Source organism: Neomonachus schauinslandi, chromosome 9 (genome assembly GCF_002201575.2).
Source record: "Neomonachus schauinslandi chromosome 9, ASM220157v2, whole genome shotgun sequence".
In the NCBI taxonomy this organism is placed as follows: Eukaryota; Metazoa; Chordata; class Mammalia; order Carnivora; family Phocidae; genus Neomonachus; species Neomonachus schauinslandi.
In genome coordinates this window covers 72,509,166-72,533,890 of record NC_058411.1, presented here as the reverse complement: position 1 = coordinate 72,533,890, position 24,725 = coordinate 72,509,166, and the positions used below count along the sequence as shown (strand labels likewise).

The window sequence follows — 24,725 nt, the reverse complement described above, 5'->3', positions numbered from 1 at the left end:
ACAAGCACTGTCCCTGATCACTGGGTTCCTTAATCCACCACTAATTGGCTGAGTGACTTTGGGCAAACCATTTTACCAGCCCCATCCATGTAGCACTAAGATTCAGTGATATTATAAAAAAATTCTGGGGACTGTTCTCTAAAAAAACAAGGTCTTAGAGTCAAATCTAAACCTCACCAAGTCGTGGAGAGACAAGGTAAAAAATGTCTATGTTTCATTTCACACCCCCACTCCACACGTACTTCCTCTGCTAAGAATCTTCCTTTAAATTATCCTGCTGGTAGAAATTATTAGTGTTGAATTACTTTTTTTTCCTGTTTATAACATCAGATCTCAAGGATCATAAAGATTAATTCATCTTGGTTCTGCAGATCAGGTAGGCTAGCCTGGGGTTCAGGAAAGACAAAGAAACAGCTTCCAACCTCCAAACAAAACAAACAAAAAAAGACGCCACAAAAGCCTGGTGGTGGAAAGTTCTAGGCAAAGAAAAAAATCTAGACAATGAATGCACACAATGGACAAATCCTTTACTTTTTGAGAACATAAACTCCATTTCCACAGGGAAATCACATTCACTGGAGGTTGTTTTAGAACAAGGCTGAATAAATTAAATATTTCAACACCATATGTTCAGCTTTGGCAGGAGATGTAGGTGGGAAGGGAATCTCAATGTTAGGGAATGCCCATATCACACCCCAGCTGGCTATTTAATCACGAAATAAAGAAAAACACACAAATATTTGGTTAAAACACTTTTAATGAAAAGGGAAAGACACTAGTATGTCCCTTGTCTGCTCTTCCCATTTTACTATGTTAGGAAGCTCTGGAGCCTATATACCTTTGGAGGAGAAACCATCATTCAAGTCAGTCAGTAGCAGAACTCTCACTCTCTCCTCCTCAGAACTCCTGTTCCAAATGATCCTATGTTAAGAGTAAATACTACATCTCATTACAAGACGGAGGCAGGGAGGACACCACCTAGAGCTCGTCTCCCAAAGTCTGGGACTCTAAGACCCAGACAGTGGCAAAGACATAAGCCCTGGTCCATAGACAGGCAAAATGGGGTAGGAAATAGGCCTTGAGAAAGGAAGACAAGGAAAATCCAAGGGGCCAGGGAATAAAGGAGGGAGTTATCTAAAACTAGAAGCACACTAGTGCTAGGAAATCCCCTATGACCTGTGGTGCAGTGCTGCACAGCAAGTCACTAATAGTCCAAAAGAACATTCATGAGACCCATCCAGTCAAGAATTGGAGGTCCCCTCCCTCACACCATGCCCTTTTCTTAATCTCATAGGTTCCCAGCAAGCCCTATGCTTTAGCAACACTTTTCAACTCTCCATCATTACTCTTTCAACCCCCCCTCACCAATAATGCTTCTTAAAGATATGAACTTCGCAGTTCCCAAAATATCCCACGGGAGACCTGTTGGCAAGACATCTGCTTGTTTCCTAACTTTGAGAGGCCATGATGAAGGAATAGGAGAAGCTGGAGGTGTCTTGGCATATTGACCAGCCAACACCTTCGCCTGAACGGGAATGTACCGGGAAGAATGTCCTATACGCCCTTCATTTCCCCCTACCCCGTAGAGCCGGGCCGCCAGATACAGATATTGTTGTGTCTTCACTGCTGGCACCTTCTGGAGCAGGGAAAAGAAGGAATATACAGTTTGCTACTTTTCTTCTATGGTGGGCTTCTTAGGCACTGCCCTGGATGCAGGAGACCGAAATAGGAAGAGGGGGGCTCTCTTCTCCTTGGCCTCTCTGGATCCCATTGCTGGAGGCACGTTCCCAGCCACAATTCCCGGGCCAAACAGCACTGATGGCGCCAGGCCTAAAGTGGTAGTGGAGGCGGAGCCGGAACTCCGGGGCTTGGTGGGCAGGTCACTTGACAGGAAAGCTGTGTACTGGTTCCAGAAAGACAGGGGACCTACCCTCACCAGTTGGACAGGAATGTCCTGGGATAGGAAGTCCTGCAGGTTGACCTGGTCACCAGAGAGGAGTGGCACTGGGCCCTCCAGAGACAGCTGCCGGCCCCTTCGGGCTGGGCTGCAATTCCAAATGTGGGTGCTCAGGTGCACCTGCCAAAGGGAAAGGGAGAGGAAGAAAGGAGAGGGGAGAAGGGTCACCCCAGGGAAGCTAGAGAGGGTTCCCCTTGGGAAGGTGAAAGCTGTAGAGAATCTATTTTCCTCAGGTACAACGAGTGAAGAGGGAAGAAAAATTCATCAGGGGGCCATCCCCCTGTGAGCACAACTATTTCCAAGCTCGGGGACTAGAAAAAAGCCACTAGGGAGGTATCACAGAAGGACTCAGAGAAAAAGACAAATAAGGGCTCATACATCTTAGAGGTCCTTCTACAGAGCTCTCGGTTTCTGCTCCCTGGGTCAAGGGGCAGCAGGTACAGAAAAACAGGCTCATGGGATCGTGGGGTCATCTTTTCGGGGAAAGGGGGAGAGCCCCGGGGAAGTGATGGAAGGTGAGCAGCCTGGGACCAAGGAAAGAGCAGCAATATTCTGAGGGCCGTGGGGGGCAAAGGGTTGTACCTGGTGGTGAGCCAGCAGCATATGCTTCTTGAGGATAGCCCGCTCGAGAAAGCTCTGCTTGCAGAAAACACAAGTGAAGAGCGGCCCCTCCTTGGGGTGGGTCTTCTGATGCTCCTCCAGGGCTGCCTGCGTGGCAAAGCTCTGACCACACACCTCGCAGGCCTTTCTGCTACTGCTCTCGCCCGGCTCCTTTCTCATGGCCTCCTGCATGCTCAGCTCCACCGAGGCGCTGCCGCTGCCTTCCCCTTCCCGGCTGAGTGCTGCCGTTGGGCTCGAGCTCCTCTCCACTCTGGCCCCCGCTTCCATGCCTCCGGCGACATCACCGCCTCCCTGCTCCATGGGCTGTGTTTGATCCAGGCTGTCAGCCGGCGGTGGAGGCGGCGGCGGCGGGGGCGGCAGGGAAGGCTGTTGAATCACTTTCTCATTGCTTTCCATCTCCTTCCCAGCGGTGGCTCCTGCCACCGCCGCCATCGCCACGGTCCCCACGGTCCCCACTTCCTCCTCCGCCCCCGAAGCCTCTTCTGAGTCACCTCGCACGGATATTGCCTTCTCGCCTCCACTCTCTGAGCCTCTCCCTGCCAGGGAATCTTCATCAGTCACATCTTCCTCCTCTTCCTCGTCCTCCTCCTCCTCTTCAGACAACTCCTCTTCCGGGGACGGCTGCTGGGACGGCTGCTGGGGGAAGCTCCCCGGGCCTGAGACTGTGGGCTGCTCAGCGCCATTTTCCGGGGCAGCTCCCCCGCCTTCGGAGAGCGTGGTACCACCGTTGGGGATCTGGCCCCCCAGGTGCATCCGAACGTGCTGCTGCAGAGTGACAGCGTTGGTGAACTTCTTCTGGCAGATGGGGCACGAGTTCTGGGCCCGGGCGGCTGGGCTGGCCTTGTGGCCCACAAAATGTGCACGCAGGTTGCCCCGGGTGGAGAAAGCTCGGCCACACACTTTGCATTTGAAGGGCCGCTCACCTCCGTGTTGCCCATAGTGCAGGCGCAGCGCGCGAGGACAGCTCAGCACCCGGAGGCAGATGACACACTGGTTAGGTCCCGACGAGGCGGCGGACGAGGTGGCGGGCGCCGAGGTGGTGGGGGCTCCCGAGGCGCTAGAGGCCACTGCCACAGCTCCTTGCCGGTCAATCTTTTCTACCAGTTGCTGCAGCTTCGAGGTCTCGGAGGGTGAGGCCCCCAGGGGCTCCAGCACGTAGGGGAAGGGGAAGCTCCCTGTGGACTTAAAGTGGTTGGTAAGCAGCGCCCAGCTGGGGAGCGAAGTCACCAGCTTACTCAGCTGCATTCGGGCTGCTGTGCCACCTTCTGCCACCCCAGTGATGGCTGAGCCCTCACTCCCCGGAGGGGTATTTTCATCAGCTTTACTCTTTGGCTCTACTGCCTTCATGAGCACAAACTTGTTGAAAGCAGGCAGCGCAGGAGCCGCGGCTGCGCCCGCGCCGGTGGACAGCAGCGTGAGGCTCTCGGTGGCGCTGAGTGCTGCGGTGGAGGCCACCAGAGGCTTGCGTTCCACACCTCCACCCGGCACGGCCACCTCCTCCTCGGCCTTTTCTGGCGGCACGGACATACCATAGGGCAGGCCGCTGCTGGTGATGACGTAGTCTAGGTGCTCGGGCACCGGGTGAGGGTTCATCTGCACGTGCGGGTACTTCTCGCGATGCCGGTGAAAATGCACTTTGAGGTTGCCGCGGGTGGTAAAGCGGTTGCCACAGACGTTACACTTATAGGGCCTCTCACCCGTGTGGGAACGCAGGTGGATCTGCAGGGCACTGTCACTGCCAAATACTTTGGCACAGAAGCGGCACTTGTGCCGTCCACCGGGCTTCTCCAAGGGACCCATCACTTCCCCGTAGCCTAGCTCACCACTTCCATTCTTTGGCTTCAGGAGCCCTGGGGAGGCAGTGGCCTCAAGGCCTCGAGCTGCCCCAAGACACTGTGCTGCCAATAGTCCCGTGGTGCCTGGGAATGCCAGATGAGGTGAGGCCATCAGCTGATCTGTGCTGCCAGGCAGGGCTGGGGAGGGGGCAGGGGTGGGTTTGTGGCTTCGCCCAACCCCTCCGGCAGAGAAAGGGTGCTGTGACCCCAGTGGATGGTAAAGATGAAAGAAAGCCTGCTTGGGCGTTTCTGCCCCCGAGGAGGATGAAGAAGAGGAGGAGGAAGGTGCCAGCGTCTTGCTGGTTTGGACCGGCTTGATGGGGCTGAAGAGGGGAAGCAGGGGCTTGGTGGAGGAGGCAGTCCCCATCCCAGGTAACTCTGAGGGACTGGCAGGGGTGCCCACTGTCTGGCCTAAGGAGCCAAGCAGCAGCACCTGGCGGCAGATTTGCTCAGTCATCTGCATCTGGTGGATCTGGCGCTGCTGCAACACCCGGAGCTCTTCCAAGATCAGAGGGATGTTCAAGTGGCCGCTGCCTACCCCTGGGGGCGGGGGTGGAGGAGGAGGAGGGGGCGGTGCAGGGGTAGATTCTGGAGGTAATGGGGTTGCGCCCAGCTTGGGACTCGCCAAGATCAGGCCCCCGCCTCCCCCAGCTGCTGTACCTGTGGCAGCGACCAGAAAGTGCCCCGCAGACTCCTCTACTCTCCGCTCTGGGCCCCAGGAGGGATCTGTGGGCACTGAAGACCCAGAATCCGGGGGGTTGCTGTGCTCTGCCTCCATGACCTGGGAACTATTTTGGCCCTCCGCCCGGGATTCAGAAGAGGTCGAAGAGTTGTGGGGGTTCTCCTGGCCCCCAATTATCACCATTACAGGGGGGTCAGTAGAACATGCATTCTGGTGGGCGAGGAATTCAGTTGGGTCAGTGAATTGTGCGCAGCACTTGGCACAGACTTGGGGGTGGTCCTCCTCGCTAGCATCACCTAGGGAGAAGACAAGGAGAGAGCGTGGGTGGTGCGGTTGGGATGGGCCTGCGAAGGCTCTAATTAACAACGAGCCCAGTAACCGCTTGTGGGGGGCGGGGAGATGAGCTCACCATCAGGCCACGCAGAAGCATAGAGCTCAGTCTTGACCGGCCCGGACGCGAAACACCCCAGGGTAGGGGGGTGGGGAGGGGCAGGCAAGCTCAAGCTTCTGCCTTCCCTAGTCCGTCCCCCACCCCCCCCAACCCCGGGCCACCGCGGGCGCAAGGAACAGGCGTGAGGAGGGGGTCCTAGGCAGAGAATCGTGCATTTCATCCCGTCCGCCGAAAGTCCCTTACCCCGCGCGCGTCCCCTCCGCCCCCACCCCTGCCGGGGCAGGGCCCTACCGCACCTCCAAGCTCCGCCGGCTCCCCGCAGGGCCCCCCGAGACGAGAGCTCCTCCCGGTTTCGTGCGCCATGGTTGTGGGGGAGGTGGAGGGCCGGGTAGAGTGGGAGACAATAGGTAGCGGGATTGGGGGAGGCGGCGGTGGCCGCTGGGGCTGCGGCAGCCTCTGCGCCCAGCGGCCCAGACTGCGGAGATGGAGATCGGCGGCAGCGGCGGCGGGGGCAGGGAGCCGCGGAGGAGGGGGAGGGGAGCGGGGAGGCACGGAGGAGGGGAGGAGCTGGAGCGAGAAAGCTGGGAGAGGGGAGATGGGGGAGGAGCTGCTCGGGAGCCGGGCGGGAGCGGGGAGTGGGAGGTGGGTGTGTGGGGCCGGAGCCCAGAGCCTAGCAGGTTCCCGGAGGCTCAGTGACAGGTGCTTGTGGGGCGTGGTGGGGGTCCACCTTCCCTTGCACTCTGCCAGCTCCCCCCTTCTCCAGATGTCTTTGCCCAGACCTGCCCCCACCCCCCTCAGGCTCATGGGGACACAGTGGGAAACACAGCCCTGCTCAATAGAGCAAAGCGAGAGGCTTCTCTTATTTTTCTTTGGATAAAAGATCTACTGAGCCTGGAAAACGTGGACTCCAGAGAGGATGGTCTGATCTCAGAAGTCTGAGGGAGCCCGGAACATTCATCCCTCATCAAAACACGCACCCCCAAATACCCCAAGTTTTGTCTAGTCTTCCTCACCTTTATTCCCACCCTACCCCCATCCCTCTCCACAAAAGACGTTTCTCAGGGTGGGAGGCTGCAAGGTAGAATTTCCAAGGAAGTCTTTTCAGGACCCCTCTCTACGGAACACTGAGCCCCTTTACTCCCCGCCCCTCCTCCCGCAGAATAGCCGAATGCAAGTTACCCCCCAGATCACCCGGCCCACACCTGATTTATGGAGCTCGTGCTTATTCAAGGAGCCATCTCCTCTTTAGTACTCTCTTCCCTGCCCGTCTTCTTCCTCCATTGCCCTTCTCTTGCAACAACACTGCACACTGTCACTATTAAGGACTGTGGAGGTTGGGGAGATGCCGGCCTGCAGGGGCCTAGAGGCCCACCTAGCTCTAACCTGGGGGGAGGGGAATTCCTGAAACAATGGGAAAAATGCAGTGGGAGCTACCAGACAGCCTCTCAGTGCCAAAAGCCCTTTCAGCCCCAATCTGGTTTGAATGCCTAGAAATGACTTAACACCAGCTCACCGCCACAGAGGCCACCTCCCCTTCAGAGAAGATAAGTAGGGGTGAGATGTCTCTTAGACCAGATACCCTGCAGTCCCTTTCTACCTTGAAATGTGTCTTCATAGGTTTTCCACTTCCTGAAGGAGTTTATCTTACTTACAGGAATTGACCCCCAGTCACTTAGTTTTGTGGTTCGCTTGGGCATCAGTAAACCCACCTTGTGCTAATCCCAGTTCTGTCCTTGCCTGACAGTGGTCAATCATGCAACCATTTTCCTTTTTGTAAAGTGGTAATATTGTAGCTATGTTATCTTTCTCAGAGAAATACTGTGGTGACAAAAACTTGAAAAACTTGACAAATCATGTTAATATGAACATACGGGACTTTAAATATTATGGATTAGAGAATTGACATTGTCAATGGCAAAACAGTCAAAATAACCTAAAATATGTGTATACTAAAATTAGATCAGTGTTTCATGTTGCTTATTAACCTGCTTATTAATTTCTGAGGTAAGACGTTGGTTAATATCATTGGCATATGCCAACATTAAGGAGCCTTTTTTGGATGGAGATAAAACTACCTAATACTGGCAACATCCACTTCACTTTTGAATGCAAATTTTGCCATCTTTCTTTTTCTTTTAAAGATTTTATTTATTTTCTGACAGAGAGAGAAACAGCGAGAGAGGGAACACAAGCAGGGGGAGTGGGAGAGGGAGAAGCAGACTCCCCACAGAGCAGGGAGCACGATGCGGGGCTCGATCCCAGGACCCCGGGATCATGACCTGAGCTGAAGGCAGACGCTTAATGACTGAGCCACCCAGGCGCCCCTTGCCATCTTTTTAAAATGAGAACATTTTACTGAATTATATTTAGAAACTTCAAATAATCATGAGGATCGTAACGTTATAAAGGATGGCTCTGAAACAGATGAGCTCCGTGCTTTCAGGCCTGACCCTTACGGTGAGGGAGAGGGGAATCTATTTCAATTATGGAAGGTGACGGGTTAGTGTGGTATTGTTTATTTTTACACATACGGAAATTGAAGCTTGGAGACATGAAGTGACTTTTTCAAGTTCACACTGTAATTCAGTGAGGCAAACATTTGGAATTTCGACTGCTGTCCAGTGCTTTCTCAAGCACATCAACATTGTAAGGCTTCTCTAATGCTAGAGAAAGAGCCCTGTGTAGCTCCCACCTGCCATTTGCTCTCTGGCCTCAGCAAGGGAGAGGGAATGAGATGGAGGCTTTCTACTGAGCATTTGTTAATTAGCATTGAACATTTGATATCAAGTTGCTGTTTTGTCAACTCTTCCGACAAGAAAAGAAATCCTTTTCTTTTCATCTTCTCCTGGGAAACACTGTCCCCTTTCTTGCTCTTTAATGAAACTTGCTTTCTGATGTGTAATTCGATCTGCACTCTTCTTTAAGGTAAATTTAGCCCCTGCTGAAAGGTGACGGATCAACAGCCACCTGTAAGAGGAACCCTCTCTTTCTCAGCACTTTGCACTCACTGCCTCTCCTGAAAAGGGGGGCAGGATTCTTAGGCAGACAGGAATGAAGTCATAAACACAGGAATAAACTAAGCTGGTAACGGTGTCCCTAGATAGCAGATAAGGTGAGGTAAGCTATCCTGGGTCACACACAAAGTCTGGGATGGACGTGGAGACTAAGACCTGGACATGCTTGTTTAAATTTATAAAGAGCGGAAATGACAAGGAAAAAGGAAACCAGGTAGCTCTCTAAACTGCTGCTCTAGGCTTGGGAGCGTGTGGCTAGGGAGAACAAAGAGAAAAATGGGTAGGGAGTGCACAGCAGGATAGTAGTTGAACAAGTGGTTCTCAAACTGTGCTGCCCATCAAAATTACTGGCAGGACTCGATCCCAGGACCCCAAGATCATGACCTGAGATGAAGGCAGACACTTAACCGACTGAGCCACCCCGGCGTCCCGTTGGGCTCCCTGCTCAGCGGGGAGTCTGCTTCTCCCTCTCCCACTCCCGCTGCTTGTGTTCCCTCTCTCGCTGTGTCTCTCTCTGTCAAATAAATAAATAAAATCTTTTAAAAAATTACCAGTAGAGCCTTTAAAAACCCCGATATCCAGGCCACACCCTAGATCAATGAATTTAGAATCCCTGAGGGTGGCATCCAGGTATCAGTATGTTTATAAAATTCCTCAGGTGATCCCAATGTCCAGCCAAGGATGAGAACCACAGTAGCTTTCGGGCAACTGCTCTTCTATCCTGCTGCTCACATCTTACCTGCCCTCAACCTGGCCAAAATTTAGACAGTGGCGAAACCAGCTGCTCAATGCCAGATCTTCCTGTCAGGCTCCCTCTCTCCTCTGCCCGCAGCCACAGGTTAGCTCTCTTGTGTCCAGCTTCCATGGACAGAATTTTTTTTTTGAAAGGAGATAGAAGTTTATTGAATACACCGCAAGGGAGCGGTGGGCAGGACAGCAAAGGACAGACTGTCTGCCAGAATTTGATATGATTTAGACCTGACTGTGAATTTAAGCGACTGTATTGCCTTTCCCAGAATACGTGCATCTTGAGCCATGCTTCTAATTTTAAGATAAAGGTTTGTTCCACGCAGAGTTCGAGCATCGTCCAGCTATTGAAGAAACAAAGCACACTATGTAAGCACCTGCTTAAACTTACTGTTAGTGTTGGTCCACTAATAGTTTCCATAATTATGAGTCGATTCTGTAACTGCTGCTACTGTTGCTATAGACTACTTCTAAGGGGGAAATGTCCCATGTTCTCTGCATCATGCCTCTCTCCTAAATACATACACATACTCACTCCTTTGCTACCCACACCTAGTAATGCACCCATGGCCTATGCAACATTGTAGGCAAACAGGCGTGCTGAGGTATATTTACATGGGGTGCTAAGTGAGAAAAATATATTTGTTTCCAGAACAGGAATATCTTAGATCAAACACCGAAAAGGTTTTTAAAGAGACATTTTTCTGACATTGAAAGACTCAGCATTTAGCCAGGAATGCATACGCTTTTGCTGCTGGAAGGGACTGAGATCTGACCCTCTGAGCAAAGTGATTAAGATTACCAGCTCTGAAGCAAACAGGCCCGAGTTCTCCTCCCAGCACTTTCTAATCTTTGTGATCTTGGGAAAGTTTCTCTATTTCTCTAAGGCTTGGGTTTCTCTTTAAAATGAGGGTATAGCTTCAAAAGGGAATGAAATTCTTAGACAGGCTACAACATGGAGGAACCTTGAAAACATGCTAAGTGCAACAAGCCAGACACAAAAGGACAAAGTGTATGATTCCTTTACATGAGGTATCTAGAATTGGTAACTTCATAGTGACAGAAAATAGAATGGTGATTGCTAGGCACTGCAGAGAGAGGGGGATGGGGAGTTATTGTTTAACGGGTATAGGGTTGCAGTTTTGCAGGATGAAAGAGTTCTAGAGATGGATATTGGTAATGGTTACATAACACTGTGAATATACTGAATGTCACTGAGTTATATGCTTACAGATGGTTAAAATGGTAAATTTTGTTATGTATGTTTTACTACACATTCAAAAATGTGTAGTAAATGGGGGGATGCCTGGGTGACTCAGTCGGTTAAGCATCTGCCTTCGGCTCAGGTCATGGTCCCAGGGTTCTGGGATCTAGGCCCACATTGGGCTCTTTGCTCAGCGGGGAGTCTGCTTCTCCCTCTCCTTCTGCTGCTCCCCCTGCTTGTGCGCTCTTGCGCTCGCTTTCTCTGACAAATAAATAAAGTCTTTTTTTAAAGATTTTATTTATTTATTTGACAGAGAGAGAGAGATAGCGAGAGCAGGAACACAAGCAGGGGGAGTGGGAGAGGGAGAGGCAGGCTTCCCCGCCGAGCAGGGAGCCCGATGCAGGGCTCGATCCCAGGACCCTGAGATCATGACCTGAGCCTAAGGCAGACACCCAACGACTGAGCCACTCAGGCACCCCAATAAATAAAATCTTAAAAAAAATTTTAATGGAGGTAATAATAGTGGAGTTGGGAGGAATAAACAAGAGGAAATGCATACAGGGCCTAGCATAGTACCTGACAGATAGTAAATGCTCCACAAATATTACCGAGGAGTGTATTATTTAAAGGCCAAATGCTGGGGCACCTGGGGGGCTCAGTCGATTAAGTGTCTGACTTGAGCTCAGGTCATGATCTCGGGGTCCTGGGACTGAGCCCCGCCTCAGGCTCCCTGTTCAGTGGGGAGTCTGCTTCTTCTTCTCCCTCTGCCCCTCACCCTGCTCATGCTCGCTCTCTCAAATAAATAAATAAATAAAATCTTTTTTTTTAAGATTTTATTTATTTATTTGACAGGGAGAGACACAGCGAGAGAGGGAACACAAGCAGGGGAGTGGGAGAGGGAGAAGCAGGCTCCCCACTGAGCAGGGAGCCCGATGCAGGGTTGGATCCTAGGACGCTGGGATCATGACCTGAGCTGAAGGCAGACTCTTAACGACTGAGCTACCCAGGCGCCCCAATAAATAAAATCTTTTAAAAATAAAAAAATAGGGGCACCTGGGTGGCTCAGGTTGTGATCCTGGGGTCCTGGAATCTAGCCCCACATTGGGTTCTCTACTCAGCGGGGAGCCTGCTCCCTCTCCCTCTGCTTGTGCTCTCTCTCTCTCTCTCCCTGTCAAATGAATGAATAAAATCTTTAAAAATAAATAAATAAATAAAAATAAAAATAAAAAAAATAAAGGCCAAACACTGAAGCCCTGGAAGAAGAATGGCCCCACCCAAGGTCACCTAGCTTCAAAGTCCAAGCTGGATTAAAAACCAGGTTTTCGGGGCACCTGGGTGGCTCAGTCCTTAAGCGTCTGCCTTCAGCTCAGGTCATGATCCCGGGGTCCTGGGATCGAGCCCCGCATCAGGCTCCTTGCTCCACGGGAAGCCTGCTTCTCCCTCTCCCCCTCCCCCTGCTTGTGTTCCCTCTCTTGCTGTGTCTCTCCATGTCAAATAAATAAAATCTTTAAAAATAAATAAATAGGGCGCCTGGGTGGCTCAGTTGGTTAAGTGACTGCCTTTGGCTCAGGTCATGATCCTGGAGTCCCGGGATCGAGTCCCGCATCGGGCTCCCTGCTCGGCAGGGAGTCTGCTTCTCCCTCTGACCCTCCCCCCTCTCATGTGCTCTCTCTCATTCTCTCTCTCTCAAATAAATAAATAAAATCTTTAAAAAAAAATAAAAATAAATAAATAAATAAAAATAAAACCCAGCTTTTCTGCTTCCTGATCCAGTGCTCTATATAGCACCCCAGCTGAGTTACTTTCTATCTACACAGAGATGTTTTCTTTTTGACCCAGGGTTACTAAGGGCTGAAAAGCTTGGGCTCCATACCCTGAGGGATTATGTTCTCTACTTCCAGATATGAAGACGAACAGAACCCTCAAAACTCTCTTTTTGCCTTCCTTCTCCTTTTGCTGCTCTTGATGTCTGCCAGCTTCCATTTCTCCCTCTAGATCTGTTTGGCTGTTGTCCTGATTTCTCCTTCTCACTAAATATCTGGGTTTCTGATCGTTTCCTTTATTTCCCAGATGTACGAGTTTACATTTTCCCTAGTCACATCCCTTATGTTCTCTAATCCAGATTTCTAGACTCTGTAGGGGGAGAGAAAATTTTTTTTCTCTCCAGAGTTTTTAAGTAAATAGACTATTTCCTTCTCATCACTTATGTGCAATAACTATTCTGTTAGGTTTTTGGTGTTCTGGTCAGGGAAGCTGAACAAAAACAGGGCTAGAAAACAGGTCTTTTCAGACTGTTTCTTGGCGACATCTTAGGTCACCGCAGAGATGAGGCTTATAAATGTGCAATAAAGGCTCAGCATTTGCTTGTCACATATGGTAAACATTGCTTAAAAGAAGGCAAGGGCTCCTGAAAAGCTTGGAGACACCCTCACCTGCTAAATAAATGTCTGCTGATATTCCTGAGGGATAGTTTCACAGGGACACCAGAGGATGAACATAGAGTCCCCCCCACCACCACCACCTAATTTGGGCACATGCAGAACAAGAAAATGTCTTCTGGGGTAGAAAGAAAAGTCAGGGGTCTGAAGATCACGTAAGCAAATAAGCAAATAAGAACTCACGTAAGCAAATAAGAACTCTACCAATGGAAAAGGAGGGAGTAGAAAATCTATCTATCTTGTAAGAGCAGGAAGGAATTTTAGATTTGATCAGAGACAGCCACCTCATCTCCAGATGTGACCCAGTGACACTCCGGGTCATGCAAGTAGCCCAGGATCTTTCTCTCATAATTCTCTCAGGAGAATTCTGATCAGGAAATCCTTCAGCTTTCTTAAAGCAGACCTTAAGAGGTTACTGCTGCCTTCTTGCTCCTCTCATTTATGTTTCTGACTTTTATGGCTCAAAGGCAAAATTCCAGCTCAAATGTGTTGCCGCCATTGGATTAGAGCCTGCACTGTTTCTACGGGGACAACTCTGTAGCAGCATCCCCATGCCCCGGAGTGTTCGCCGCCCCAAGTGGGAGCTACAGCTCAAGGGGCTTGAGAATCCACTCAGGGTAGTGGTGAAAAGTTTCTTTTGACTCCCTCACAGGCTCTTCATCAGCAGTGGTGTGGGCTGTGGGTGAGCAGACTTGGGAGGTGTGGGGAGAGAAGAGGAGAGGAGAGGTTGTTTTTGGGGGGGGCGGTTGGAGGCAGGGGGTGTTTCGGCATTGTTCCACAATCCAGCCAGCAGGGGAGCAGGACTGTGAGGCAACGGGAAGTCTCCTGTAGAGCCTGAGGAGGAAACATCCGGCCTGCAGCAGCATTAAGGAGGGCGAATGTATCCCAGGAGGGAAGGATGCCACCACCATGAACCTCTAAATATGGGCACAGTGGGATCCCAGCAAGGCAGTGACTTGAGGAGAATGTGTTCTATCCAAAACACAATATGTCTGTTAAGGCTGTTCCTTAGCACATGGAGCACTGATTTAATCTCAGGTCATTTTTTTTTTTTTTTTTACGACAGGTGGAAAGGTAAGTTGAATCCATAACTTCATTTTAGTCACTACAAATACAGTATCCTAGCTAGAGCTTTCCATAGCACACGTCTCCTAGAGAAATACTAAAGTTCGCCAAGAGGTTCCTGAGCTTTGGACATATTTCAGCCCTTGCAGGAAGTGCCAATGTCCTCATATGTAATAACAATACTCACACGTCTTAAGTACTTATTTCTGTTAGGGACTACCATACCACACTTATTTATGCTATTTATTTTTCCAAGTGCTTTACACATATTATTAACTCACTCCGATTTTCACAATAACCTAAGGAGGTAGCTAGTGTTTTACAGATGAGGAAACAGCACAGAGAGGCAAAGTAAACCAAGGTTGCGCAGCTAACCAAGTGGTGGAACCAGGATTTGAATGCTGGAAGTCTGGCTTCAGAACCCTTGTTCCTAGTACTACACTACACTGTCAGGTGGATCAACTGTTTGCTAAATAGCTTATCCCTGAGGCAGGACTTCCAGACTTTCACGGCATGAATGTATATAGCCATAGCAGTATGTCCAAAACTTGCCTGATCCTAGAACTACCTGATCCCTTGCAAAGGTAGAGATTCCCAGACTCTAGCCTGAATCTACAATCAAGCAAGTTTGAAAAACCCTAATGTAGCAGAGTGGGCACCACCAGCCCTGAGCCTCAGGAATCCTAGGTTTGGGTCCTGACAGTGCCTCTCACTGTTTCTGAGACTTTGGGCAATGTCACTTTTCAATACCCTCGTTGCTCCACTATCCACCACGTACGTCCTGGACTGCTCTAAGAACACAGGAAATACCCTCCCCCCTTCATAGAGAAAACCTGTTCCTTTATTTTTTTTTTAAGTTTATTTAATTCTTTTTAAGTAATTGCTACACTCAATGCGGGACTCAAACTCACGACCTCAAGAGCAAGCGTTGCATGCTCTTTAGACTGAGCCAGCCAGGGGCCCCAGAAAATCTGTTACTTTAAAAACAGATGCAAGGGGGCGCCTGGGTGGCTCAGTCGGTTAAGCGACTGCCTTCGGCTCAGGTCATGATCCTGGAGTCCCGGGATCGAGTCCCGCATCGGGCTCCCTGCTCGGCGGGGAGTCTGCTTCTCCCTCTGACCCTCCCCCCGCTCATGTGCTCTCTCTCAAATAAATAAATAAATAAATAAAATCTTAAAAAAAAAAACCAGGTCCAAGTATGTTGACTCATACTTGTTTTTTGTGTTTGTTTGTTTGTTTTTTTAGCTTGGCCTCCCTTGAAGCACAAACCTAAGCCCTCCGGTCTCTACCCCAGGTGACATGGCTCCGCACCCCAAACCAGGCTGCATCTGACCGACATTAGCTCTCTCCCTCTGGGAGCTCTGATCTGTTCTCCGCTCAGCCCAACAATGAGAAACTTTTTTCTCTTCTCCCTCAGGGCAACCTTCACGTTTATCCAATTCATCCTCCTGCAACCCAACTCTCCGGAAAGAAAAGGGGGGGAATCCCACCCCTAAGAGCCGGCCCCCAGGTCTGAGGAGGTTACTTAGCAACGGCACAAAGACCAGTTCGCAAAGGGGGGCCCGGGGAGAAAACTCGTGCGTGGGGAGACAGAGCCAGTTTGAAAACTCCATTTCATTCGGAGAAAAACAAGGAGAACACAAACAGAATCAATCCTGCGAAAAGCCAAGCGGGGGCTTCTCCCCAGCACCGGTCAACGCCTTACTACTTGCTCCCTGCCTCCAATTCCTTCACACCCCCAGTGACCAAGCCCTCCCCTGGCTTCACCCGTGGCCCGGGTGCCCTCCCTTGCCCTGGCCTGACCCACACGGGCTGGGACTCAGGGCTCCCGCACCCCTCCCCAGGCACCCACCGTTCTCAGACGCGCTGGGACCTTCGCAGTCCGAGATTAACTGTTGGGGTTTCCGCTGCTTTCGCCGAGACATTCCCGGGTGGAGGTGGGGTAGGGAGGGGCAAAGCTCACTGAGTCCTAACCGGGGTGACCTGGTCTGGTCTCTCCTTGGGTCTGAAGCCAACGGATGCCTCTCCCCCAGTGCTAATCACTGTGAAGCAGAGACGTTCTCCCTTCCCAGAGACAGACAGACAGACTGGCCCGCGCTCTCTCCGATTCTCTGTCCCTGACTGACTCTCTCTCTCTCTTTCTCTCTCAATCTCTGCAAGTCTTTAAAGGGGAGACGCCCCCTTTTTTTTCTTCAGCTTCTTCCCTACGCTTCTGCAGCTCCCATTGTAAAAGCAAAAATCCTAATCTTTCCGCACACTCTTTTCTTTTGTACTGCAGAGGGGAAGGATTTAACCCTCTCCTCACTGCCAGGGCTCCGGCCTCTCCCTGTGCTGTCTGTTCAGAAAATGTCCCTGCTTATCTCTCTAACTCTTCATCCAAGGTCCTCACAGTGCTTTTTGGTTCTCTCACGATTCTATGCCACCTTGTTTGATGATGCGACTGTGTCTGGGGTATAAAGCTGAAATAAGAACTTTCCCGTATATCCTGATTATAAGGCCAAGAAGTCAGCTACCGCCAGTCGAAAATGGGGATATGAAAGGCTGCCAAAAAGATGAAGATGGACAGTCATTACAGTAAAACTTAATATATAAAGAGCTCTTCATAACATATAGGATATTTTCATGTACGTGACATATTTTGAGCATTACAACTCTAAGATTAGCACAGCAGGTTTGACTGCTCCTATTTATAGATGATTCTCTTTATAGGTAAGCAAAAGGATCAGTGAGGTTAAGTAACCTATCCAAGGTTGCACAGCTCTGATGTAATACAGACAGGTCCATCTGACAGCAGGCTAACATTTTTTCCCCTCTATATTATTAAAGGTACAGTATGCCACCAGGCTCCTAGCATGAAGAAAAAAAAAGTGATTGATCTTAAGGAATCCCAGTTAAAATAGCAACAGAGTTCCTGGCTTTTCTGTTTCTCCTGCTCCTGTCCAGCTCCTGGGGCTGAAGGTATGCCAGCTCTGGGAAGATGATGTAGATGATTCTGTGGGACTTCAGACTGGAAGCTACAAGGAGGCACTTCCAGCTCAATATGAAGGAACTTTCTAACAGTGTCATGGTCTCTCGGGTGAATGGGTGAGCTCTCTGTGGTAAGTTCTCGCAGAGGCTGAAAACAAATGTCAGGGATTTTGTGGAAATAATTTCCTTGTGGATATCATATTTGACCTTTAAAAATGTCTCCATCTCTAAAATACATCATTTGGCCACAAACCAGTTCTCTCCTGCTCAGCCTGCACATTAAGGGTGATTCATTTATTGTTCTTTAACTTCTGGCCATACTGCGCTCCTGGGCGTAGAATAACCAGATGTGCCCTATCTCCTCACTATGATGCACGAGTCCTCTTCTCCTGGACTTATTTACCTTTTACTCTCCTGGCTGAGATGAGAGAGCATCTGAGACACCATCAGTTAGGAAAGTGGAAATTCTTTTCCTTTTTGGAGCTCAGGCCTGTAAATATCTGATGGCTGCGTCTTCGGCGAAGAATAAAACAAAGTTCACTCACAGCGTTCGGTGCAAACTGGAAGTTCCCTTGGTTTCTTCCCTGACCCGGATCCAGGCTGGTGTGACAATATTAAGAAAGGGAGAGAGAGACAACAGATGGTCAGAGGGTTGCTGGTGAGAAACAAGGCAGGTACCCACATCTGAAGGGGTTTGGGAAGCACTCTGATCTTTGCTTTGGAGTTCACTGAATCTCCATTATTTTCCCCATCCTTCGGGGTCAGGACCCTGGGTGGCTCCCTCGTGTTCCACCCTTGGAACTCTTGCTGACATTGTCTGATTCATCCTGTTAACTTCTCTGTGCCAGACAGGCGCAGTTATCACCACGCTGTTGTGGGGAAATGAGAACACTGAAGCCAGGGAAGCTTCTAATTTCTCAGTGGAATAGACTGGGTCCTGTCTCTCTCAGCCCAGTGTTTCCATCATTTACTTCCTTTTTGAGGAAAAGAAACAAGAGAAAGAATATAGCTTTCTGCTTTTCTCAGGAGTCTCTGATGTCCGAGGGCAGATTTGGGAGTCCAAAATTCATGTCCTTCCTGGGTCTTGTCTGTCTTGTCTTTTCCTATTTTTTCTCCCTCCCTTCTTCTTGCTGGCCTTATTGTGAAAGGAAGGGCTCTTTCCCCTCCTCTCCTTTCTTCCGCCCTCCCCCATTTACCATTTTTTCCTTTTACCTCTCCACTGTGGCCTCTTGACCTCCCCACAGAGTTACAAAAGTAAAATCCTTGAAGAGATGCTGCTGTGGGAATGTTAATGAGCCTTCCCCACAAAGGGGCAAAGACTTTACTTCACTGAGTTGGAAAAAAGCCCCTTTGAAAAGGGGTTTCTGTGTGTGGTGAAGTGGAGAGGGGAGGGGAAGGAGAGAGAGAGGGAGAGAAAGAGCGAGAAAATGAAAGGAGGAGAGAGAAATGAGAGAGAGAAAGAGAGAGAGAGTGACTGACTTAATAGCAGAAGAGAATATTAAAACTACACTTTTCATTCTTCAATTGATGATTTAATTTTTGGAAAATGTTCCATGATCTTTTGACCTTGTAAACTGAGCGCTTAGGTTCCCAAGGAATTGAAGAGGCACTTGAGGGCACTGAAGATAATAAAGGATAGGAAAAGGGACTTATCCTGGCACCCTACCCTCAGTTCCTTCCAATGTGTAGGAGCCTGGGAGGCTCTGGGGGAATATTCTGGTTGGGGCGAGCTGGTGGTGAAGATGGGCTCTTTCCTCTAGCTTTGTGGTTCCTTCTTATGCTATTTTCTAATTTTATCAACATTTTCTATGTTGGCTTTTCTGTTGGCTATTAGCCTAATAATTTTTTTCTCTCTTTAGGAATAGCTTAAAGTACTATTGAGGTGTTTACATCACAGAGCCGATTTTCAAGCCAGACCACTTGAGTATAATCTCTGTATCCTTCATTTGTGAACACAGGTTGCCTCTGAATTAGTTAAAATGGATGTAAAGGTATTTTTAGTGTCAAAATTAAGTCCTCAAAAAGCAAAGATATGTTGTTGCTCTTTAAAGAAAGTTAGTCATTCTGTTTGACTCTCAGAGATTTTCCTACACATTGTTTTGTGATGTCAGCACAACACTCCAGTTAAAGAAGTCCTAGTTTTAGAAGCAAATAAATCCTTCTCTTGTAAGGGGGGGTGAGGGTATGGGGGGAAGAAGCCCTGAACTGTGAGGAACAAAGAAAAGGTGATTGGAATGAGATCCTCAGAAGAGAGAGGAGGAGCCAGTCAGGAATGCTAATTCCTAGAGCAGCACACGCTCCACTGGACTCACTGTCATCACTTGGGGAGTTATGGAAAATTCATATTCCTGGTCTCTATCCCTGATTTACTCAATCCAAATCTCTGGGGGGTGGGGCCTAAGATTTTTAATAAACTCTTAAATGGTTCTTTTGCAGAGTCAAGCTTTAGACATTTGTGCTTGACTGGTGGTTTCTAAACCAGGGGCTCTAGATTCCTAGGGAACTGCGGTGTTGCCGGGACTCCATGTTACTCATGACGGGAGCCCAGCCTGTGGCCAGAATATATAACATGTCTCAAAAGTGTATACTCCTGCTGGCCAAATGTTTGTTGATGTTGTTGGGATTAATATACTTTTAAGTCAAAAGCGTTTCTAAACTCATAGTGGCTTTTGTCCTAAAAACTATAGTCATGTGGGGGGCCTAGCAAACTTTTGGCATTTTATTCAAGGCCTCTTCTATACACTGCTCTAAGCATTCCTCCTTTTTTCTAGTTTGTAGAAGAGCAGGTGTTGTAGAGGCAGATCCTCTATCTTCCAAAGAATTAGAATCCTATGAGGAATTTGATTTTAATTGCAAGAGAACTAAACTCGGAATCTAGTAAGGAACGTAACATTCTTTTTTCTTTATTTTTTAAAAGATTTATTTATTTATTCATTTTAGAGGAGGGGAGCGGCAGAGGGAGAGGGAGAGAATCTTAAGCAGACTCTGTGCTCAGTGTAGAGCTGGATGTGGGGCTCAATCTTACAAACCCTCAATCACAACGTGAGTAGAAACCAAGAGTCAGACACTTAACCGACTGTGCCACCCAGGTACCCCTATTTTTATTATTTTTTTATTTTTCAGGGCTTGAACTCATGACCCTGAGATCAAGACCTGAGCTGAAATCAAGAGTCGGACACTTAACCAACTGAGCCACCCAGGTGCCCTGAAAGGCACGTAACATTTCTCTTGATAACAATAATCATAGTTTAAATGCATTCTGTGTGCCACACCCTTTGAATACATAATCTCATTTAACCCTTAAAATAACTTTAAAAATTATTTATTTGAGAGAGAGAGAATGTGTGTGTGAGAGCATGTGAGGAGGGGTAGAGGGAGAGGTAGAGAGAAGCCCAAGCCGACTTCCCACTGAGTGCGGAGCTGGAGGGGAGGGCGCGCAGCGCAGTTGATCCCATGACCCTGAGATAACAACCTGAGCTGAAACCAAGAGTCTGACTCTTACCCGACCACACCACCCAGGCACCGCAACCCGTAGAAGCACTTTATAAAGAAACATTATATAATTATCATCTTAGACATGCAGAACACGCCATTTACAAATGAGAAAACTGAGGCTTAGTTCATAATTAGCTGATAAATGGCAGGTTGAAATTTCCTCCAGCAATGCCTGATTGGCATTGCCTGTGTTTTGCTCACAATGACACTGATCTCTGCCTCTGTTACAGATTTCACTTTCTGGCTGCAAACCTGGGGGATGACTTAAACGTCTAACTTCTAAACAAAATTTCAAGACCTACAAGTAAATATCTACAACAAATTATAGTTCCCGAAACTCCATATACTACCACATGTTCTTTGTCTTGCTAGCATTCAGGGAGTAAGGCAATAAAGAGTAAGGGAAAAACACCCTTTGCAAAAATTGGCTAAATAAGAAAGCATCGGCAAACAGTCTCTGGTCTTATTAGATGATTTCCGCCTGGCCTCTTTCAGGTGGCAGTTGCCATGGTGTTTTAGGGGCAAAGGGAGGGAGTGAAGATCAAGGAGGGTCATTCAGACTGAGGCTTGTCTGGTGTTCCTTTTCAGAGTTCATTCTGCAATGGATGGCAGGAATTTAAACATTCGTAAGAGGAAGGATAGAATTTATTCTTTTTGCTCTCCTTCATTTCTCCATGTTACCCATGTTAAATAGAGGAGAAATGGAGTTTGTGAAGAGTCCAAGGTAGTGGAACAGAAAAGGGAGGTTGTGGGGGAAGGGCCATGAGCCTCTAACTGTGGAAGAAGGCTGGGGTGGGGGCAGGGAAGAACATGTGAGTGCCTGTGTTTTCCAGGGAGAAATTATAGGAACAATTTTCTAAAGTTCTGGAGATCCTCAGGTTGGTCATTTGAAAGAAAATCAACAAAGGGTGGAGGTCTGGTAAAAACAGTACGGTGAGAGGGAAGCATGATGAGAAAGGCAAAAAAAATATATTATCATCCCAGGCCACTAAAAAGGAAAAGAAATCAGAGTGATGGGAAAGAAAGAGTTAAGTTGTAGAGGCAAGTGTTTGGAGGAATAGGCAGCAGGGATTGAAGTACATCAGACAATAGAGCTAACTGACCACCTATGATAGAAACATGGTCAGAACCTTCAGGAAGAACCTTGAAGAAGAGCAACAAGTAGACTAGCAAGGACTTTGGGGGCTGGAATTCCAGGGGCCAGAGGGATCATCTCCAAATCTTTCACTTTTCAGATAAGGAAACTAAGACCAAGGGAGGTTAAGTGACTTTTCAAGAGGTTCCCCAGACCAGATCTTAGCTCAAGGAAGTGCCCTTTCCACAGTGCCAGGGAGCCGGAGAAGAAAAGAGGCAAGAATGTATGGGAAGCCAAGCACAAGTGAAATGTTTAAAAGATAGATTTTAATTTCTCCATCCTCTTTAGAAATTATGTACTTTTTCTTTCTTGTGGGGACTTGGGTAATTTTAGGACCTAATTCCATTCTGATAACTTCATACTTTACGTTATTTCAGTCAGATAATAATCCTTCCCCGCTTTGTAGGCTATTCCCAGGGAAGGGATCCTTCAGTGACTAATTTAAGTACTGAGAAAATTTTTGATGATGTCTAATTGATTTGTAATATATCTTAAGTACAAATCCTTTAAATCTGCCCTTGGTAGAGTTTATTTATTGACAGTCAACAAGTATTTTTAAAGCACCTACTATGTGCTAAGTACCTAGTAAATAAAACAAAGACTATTCAGTTTATTGTTATGCAGCGGTTTTGTAATTGGACTTAAATTATTTGGTGATATCTCTTTGTTATTTTTTACGTTATTTCCATTTCTAGATTACACCACTGTTTTATTTCTTATTTATAATTGGGGCAATTTATGCCAGGATTCTTGAGGATTTTCTGATGTGTCTCCTCATCTGTCATGGAACTACTCTCATGGCCTCAAAATAAGCCAGGACACATGGTTCCCACGGAGTTGATTAGAGTAAGTTTACTATAGAAGATAGTTCAAAGTAAGGATTGCTGACCAGCCAAATCAAAGCCAGAATCCTTGAGGATAACTAGGAGGAGCTGAAGATTCCACAGACAGCCTGCCAAGTCCATAGGGGCTGGAATAGGATAGCAAATGAGTTAACAGAGAGATAAATTAAGAGTTGGAAGGATTGGGACACCTGCCTGACTCAGTCGGCAGAGCATGTGACGCTTGATCTCAGGGCCATGAGTTCAAGCCCCATGTTGGGTGTGAAGCCTACTTAAAAAAAATAAAAATAAAAAAAAAGGAGGGGACGCCTGGGTGGCTCAGCTGGTTAAGCGGCTGCCTTCAGCTCAGGTCATGATCCCAGGGTCCTGGGATCGAGCCCCACATCGGGCTCCCTGCTCAGCGGGAAGCCTGCTTCTCCCTCTCCGTCTACCTGTTGCTCTCCCTGCTTGTGCTCTCTCTGTCAAATAAATAAATAGCATCTTAAAAAAAAAAAAGAATTGGAAGGATTGCTGTGAATATTGACTTTACTGGACTTGGGGATTTGAGGTGAATGGCAACTGGCTTACCTTTAATATGGAGGTTAAAGATGCATTGTAAGGGCTATGGTGTATGTTGTAGAGAATTCCGTGCCGCCCTACAACCGAGCATCTATGAGAATGGATAGCAATATAGTACTTATGTTATTTAATAATCATATGCTGTTTGACTCATTATTTTGTGTCCATACTATTTATTTAGTTATTTAGATTTTATATTTATTTGACAGAGAGAGTGCAGGGGGGAGCGGCAGAGGGAGAGGGAGAGGGAGAGGGAGAAGCAGACTCCCCCCTGAGGACGTGGGGCTTGATCCCAGGACCCTGAGATCATGACCTGAGCCGAAGGCAGCCGCTTAACTGACTGAGCCACCCAGGCGCCCATATTTTTTGTCCATTCTAAAGTGCATTATAGGGGCGCCTGGGTGGCTCTGTAGGTTGAGCACTGGACTCTTGGTTTTGGCTCAGTCATGATCTCCCGGTCCTGAGATCAAGCCTGAGGTCAGGCTCTGTGCTCAGCAGGAGTCTGCTTGAGATTCTTTCTCTCGCTTTCACTCTGCCCCTCCCCCCCGTCGCTCTATCTAAAATAAATAAATAAAAATTTTAAAAATATTTTATTTATTTATTAGAGAGAGAGACAGCGAGAGCAGGAACACAAGCAGGGGAGTGGGAGAGGGGGAAGCAGGCTTCCCGCGGAGCAGGGAGCCCGACTCGGGGCTCGATCCCAGGACCCTGAAATCATGACCTGAGCTGAAGGCAGAGGCTTAATGACTGAGCCACCCAGGTGCCCCAAATAAATAAATCTTAAAAAAAAAAAAAGGGGGCGCCTGGGTGGCTCAGTTGGTTGGGCGACTGCTTTCGGCTCAGGTCATGATCCTGGAGTCCCGGGATCGAGTCCCGCATCGGGCTCCCTGCTCGGCGGGGAGTCTGCTTCTCCCTCTGACCCTCCTCCCTCTCCTGCTCTCTGTCTCTCATTCTCTCTCTCTCAAATAAATAAATTAAAAAAAAATCTTTAAAAAAAAAAAAGAGGGTAAAGCGGGAAACTGGGAGAAATAGGCCTGTTACTCAAGGGGTTATTTCTTCCATCATCTGCTCCCCGCCCTTTGCACTATAAACCTCGCCATCCTTCCACACACACACCATTTCCAAGCTGTCCATCTTTATTCAGTCAGCTTGAAATTCAGGTATTGACTTTTTGTCTTGAAATGCAAGAAGGAACATACCTCTCCCCCTATCAAGATACCTGAAAATAGCCTTAGGAAATAACTCACATTACATAATTAAAAATCTTAGAAAACAAACAAACAAGTGTCATTATCATTATGGTACTATGAAATCCCTTTTAAATTTAAGATCCATTTAAAATAAGAGCAGTTAGGGTCCCCTGGGTAGCTCAGTCATTAAGCATTTGCCTTCGGCTCGGGTCATGATCCCAGGGTCTTGGGATCGAGTCCCGCATCAGGCTCCCTGCTCAGCGGGGAGCTTGCTTCTCCCTCTCCCACTCCCCCTGCTTGTGTTCCCTCTCTCACCTTGTCTCTCTCTGTCGAATAAATAAATACAATCTTTAAAATAAAATAAAATAAAAGCAGTTAGGGGTGCCTGAGTGGCTTATTCGATTAAGTGGCTGCCTTCAGCTCAGGTCATGATCCTAGAGTCCCAGGATCCAGCCCCATGTGGGGCTCCCTGCTCAGTGGGGGGTCTGCTTCTCCCTCTTCCTCTGCTCCTCCCCCTGCTCATGCTCACACATTCTCTCTGTGTCTCTTTCTCAAATAAATAAATAAAATCTTTAAAAGACACA

At 48.3% G+C, this 24,725-nt stretch overlaps 1 protein-coding gene across 4 annotated transcripts; it reads right to left on the bottom strand.

Moving 5' to 3' along the window:
- Window positions 1-745: 745 nt before the first annotated feature.
- On the bottom strand, window positions 746-16,096 carry SALL2 (spalt like transcription factor 2). 4 transcript variants are annotated; one of them, XM_021695540.1, is made up of 4 exons: window positions 15,807-15,879; window positions 5,077-5,391; window positions 2,541-4,671; window positions 746-1,910 (listed from the first exon to the last, which is right to left on the bottom strand). In XM_021695540.1, exons 1-4 carry the CDS (start codon window positions 15,877-15,879, stop codon window positions 1,670-1,672), a joined length of 2,760 nt encoding a protein of 919 aa, XP_021551215.1. In that variant the 3' UTR covers window positions 746-1,669. The 4 variants fall into 4 exon arrangements, with proteins under 4 accessions (XP_021551215.1, XP_021551216.1, XP_021551214.1 ...); XM_021695541.1 differs by lacking the exon at window positions 15,807-15,879 and adding an exon at window positions 5,783-5,849; XM_021695539.1 differs by lacking the exon at window positions 746-1,910 and having other exon boundaries at window positions 2,411-5,391; window positions 15,807-16,096.
- Between the last annotated feature and the right edge of the window lie 8,629 nt (window positions 16,097-24,725).

Coding starts and splice junctions, on each gene's coding strand:
- SALL2 (XM_021695539.1), bottom strand. CDS start 15,879: ATGTCTCGGCGAAAGCAGCGGAAACCCCAACAGTTAATCTCGGACTGC. Junction 5,392..15,806: donor TCCCAGCGCGTCTGAGAACG/GTGGGTGCCTGG, acceptor TCTTCTCCCTAG/GTGATGCTAGCGAGGAGGAC.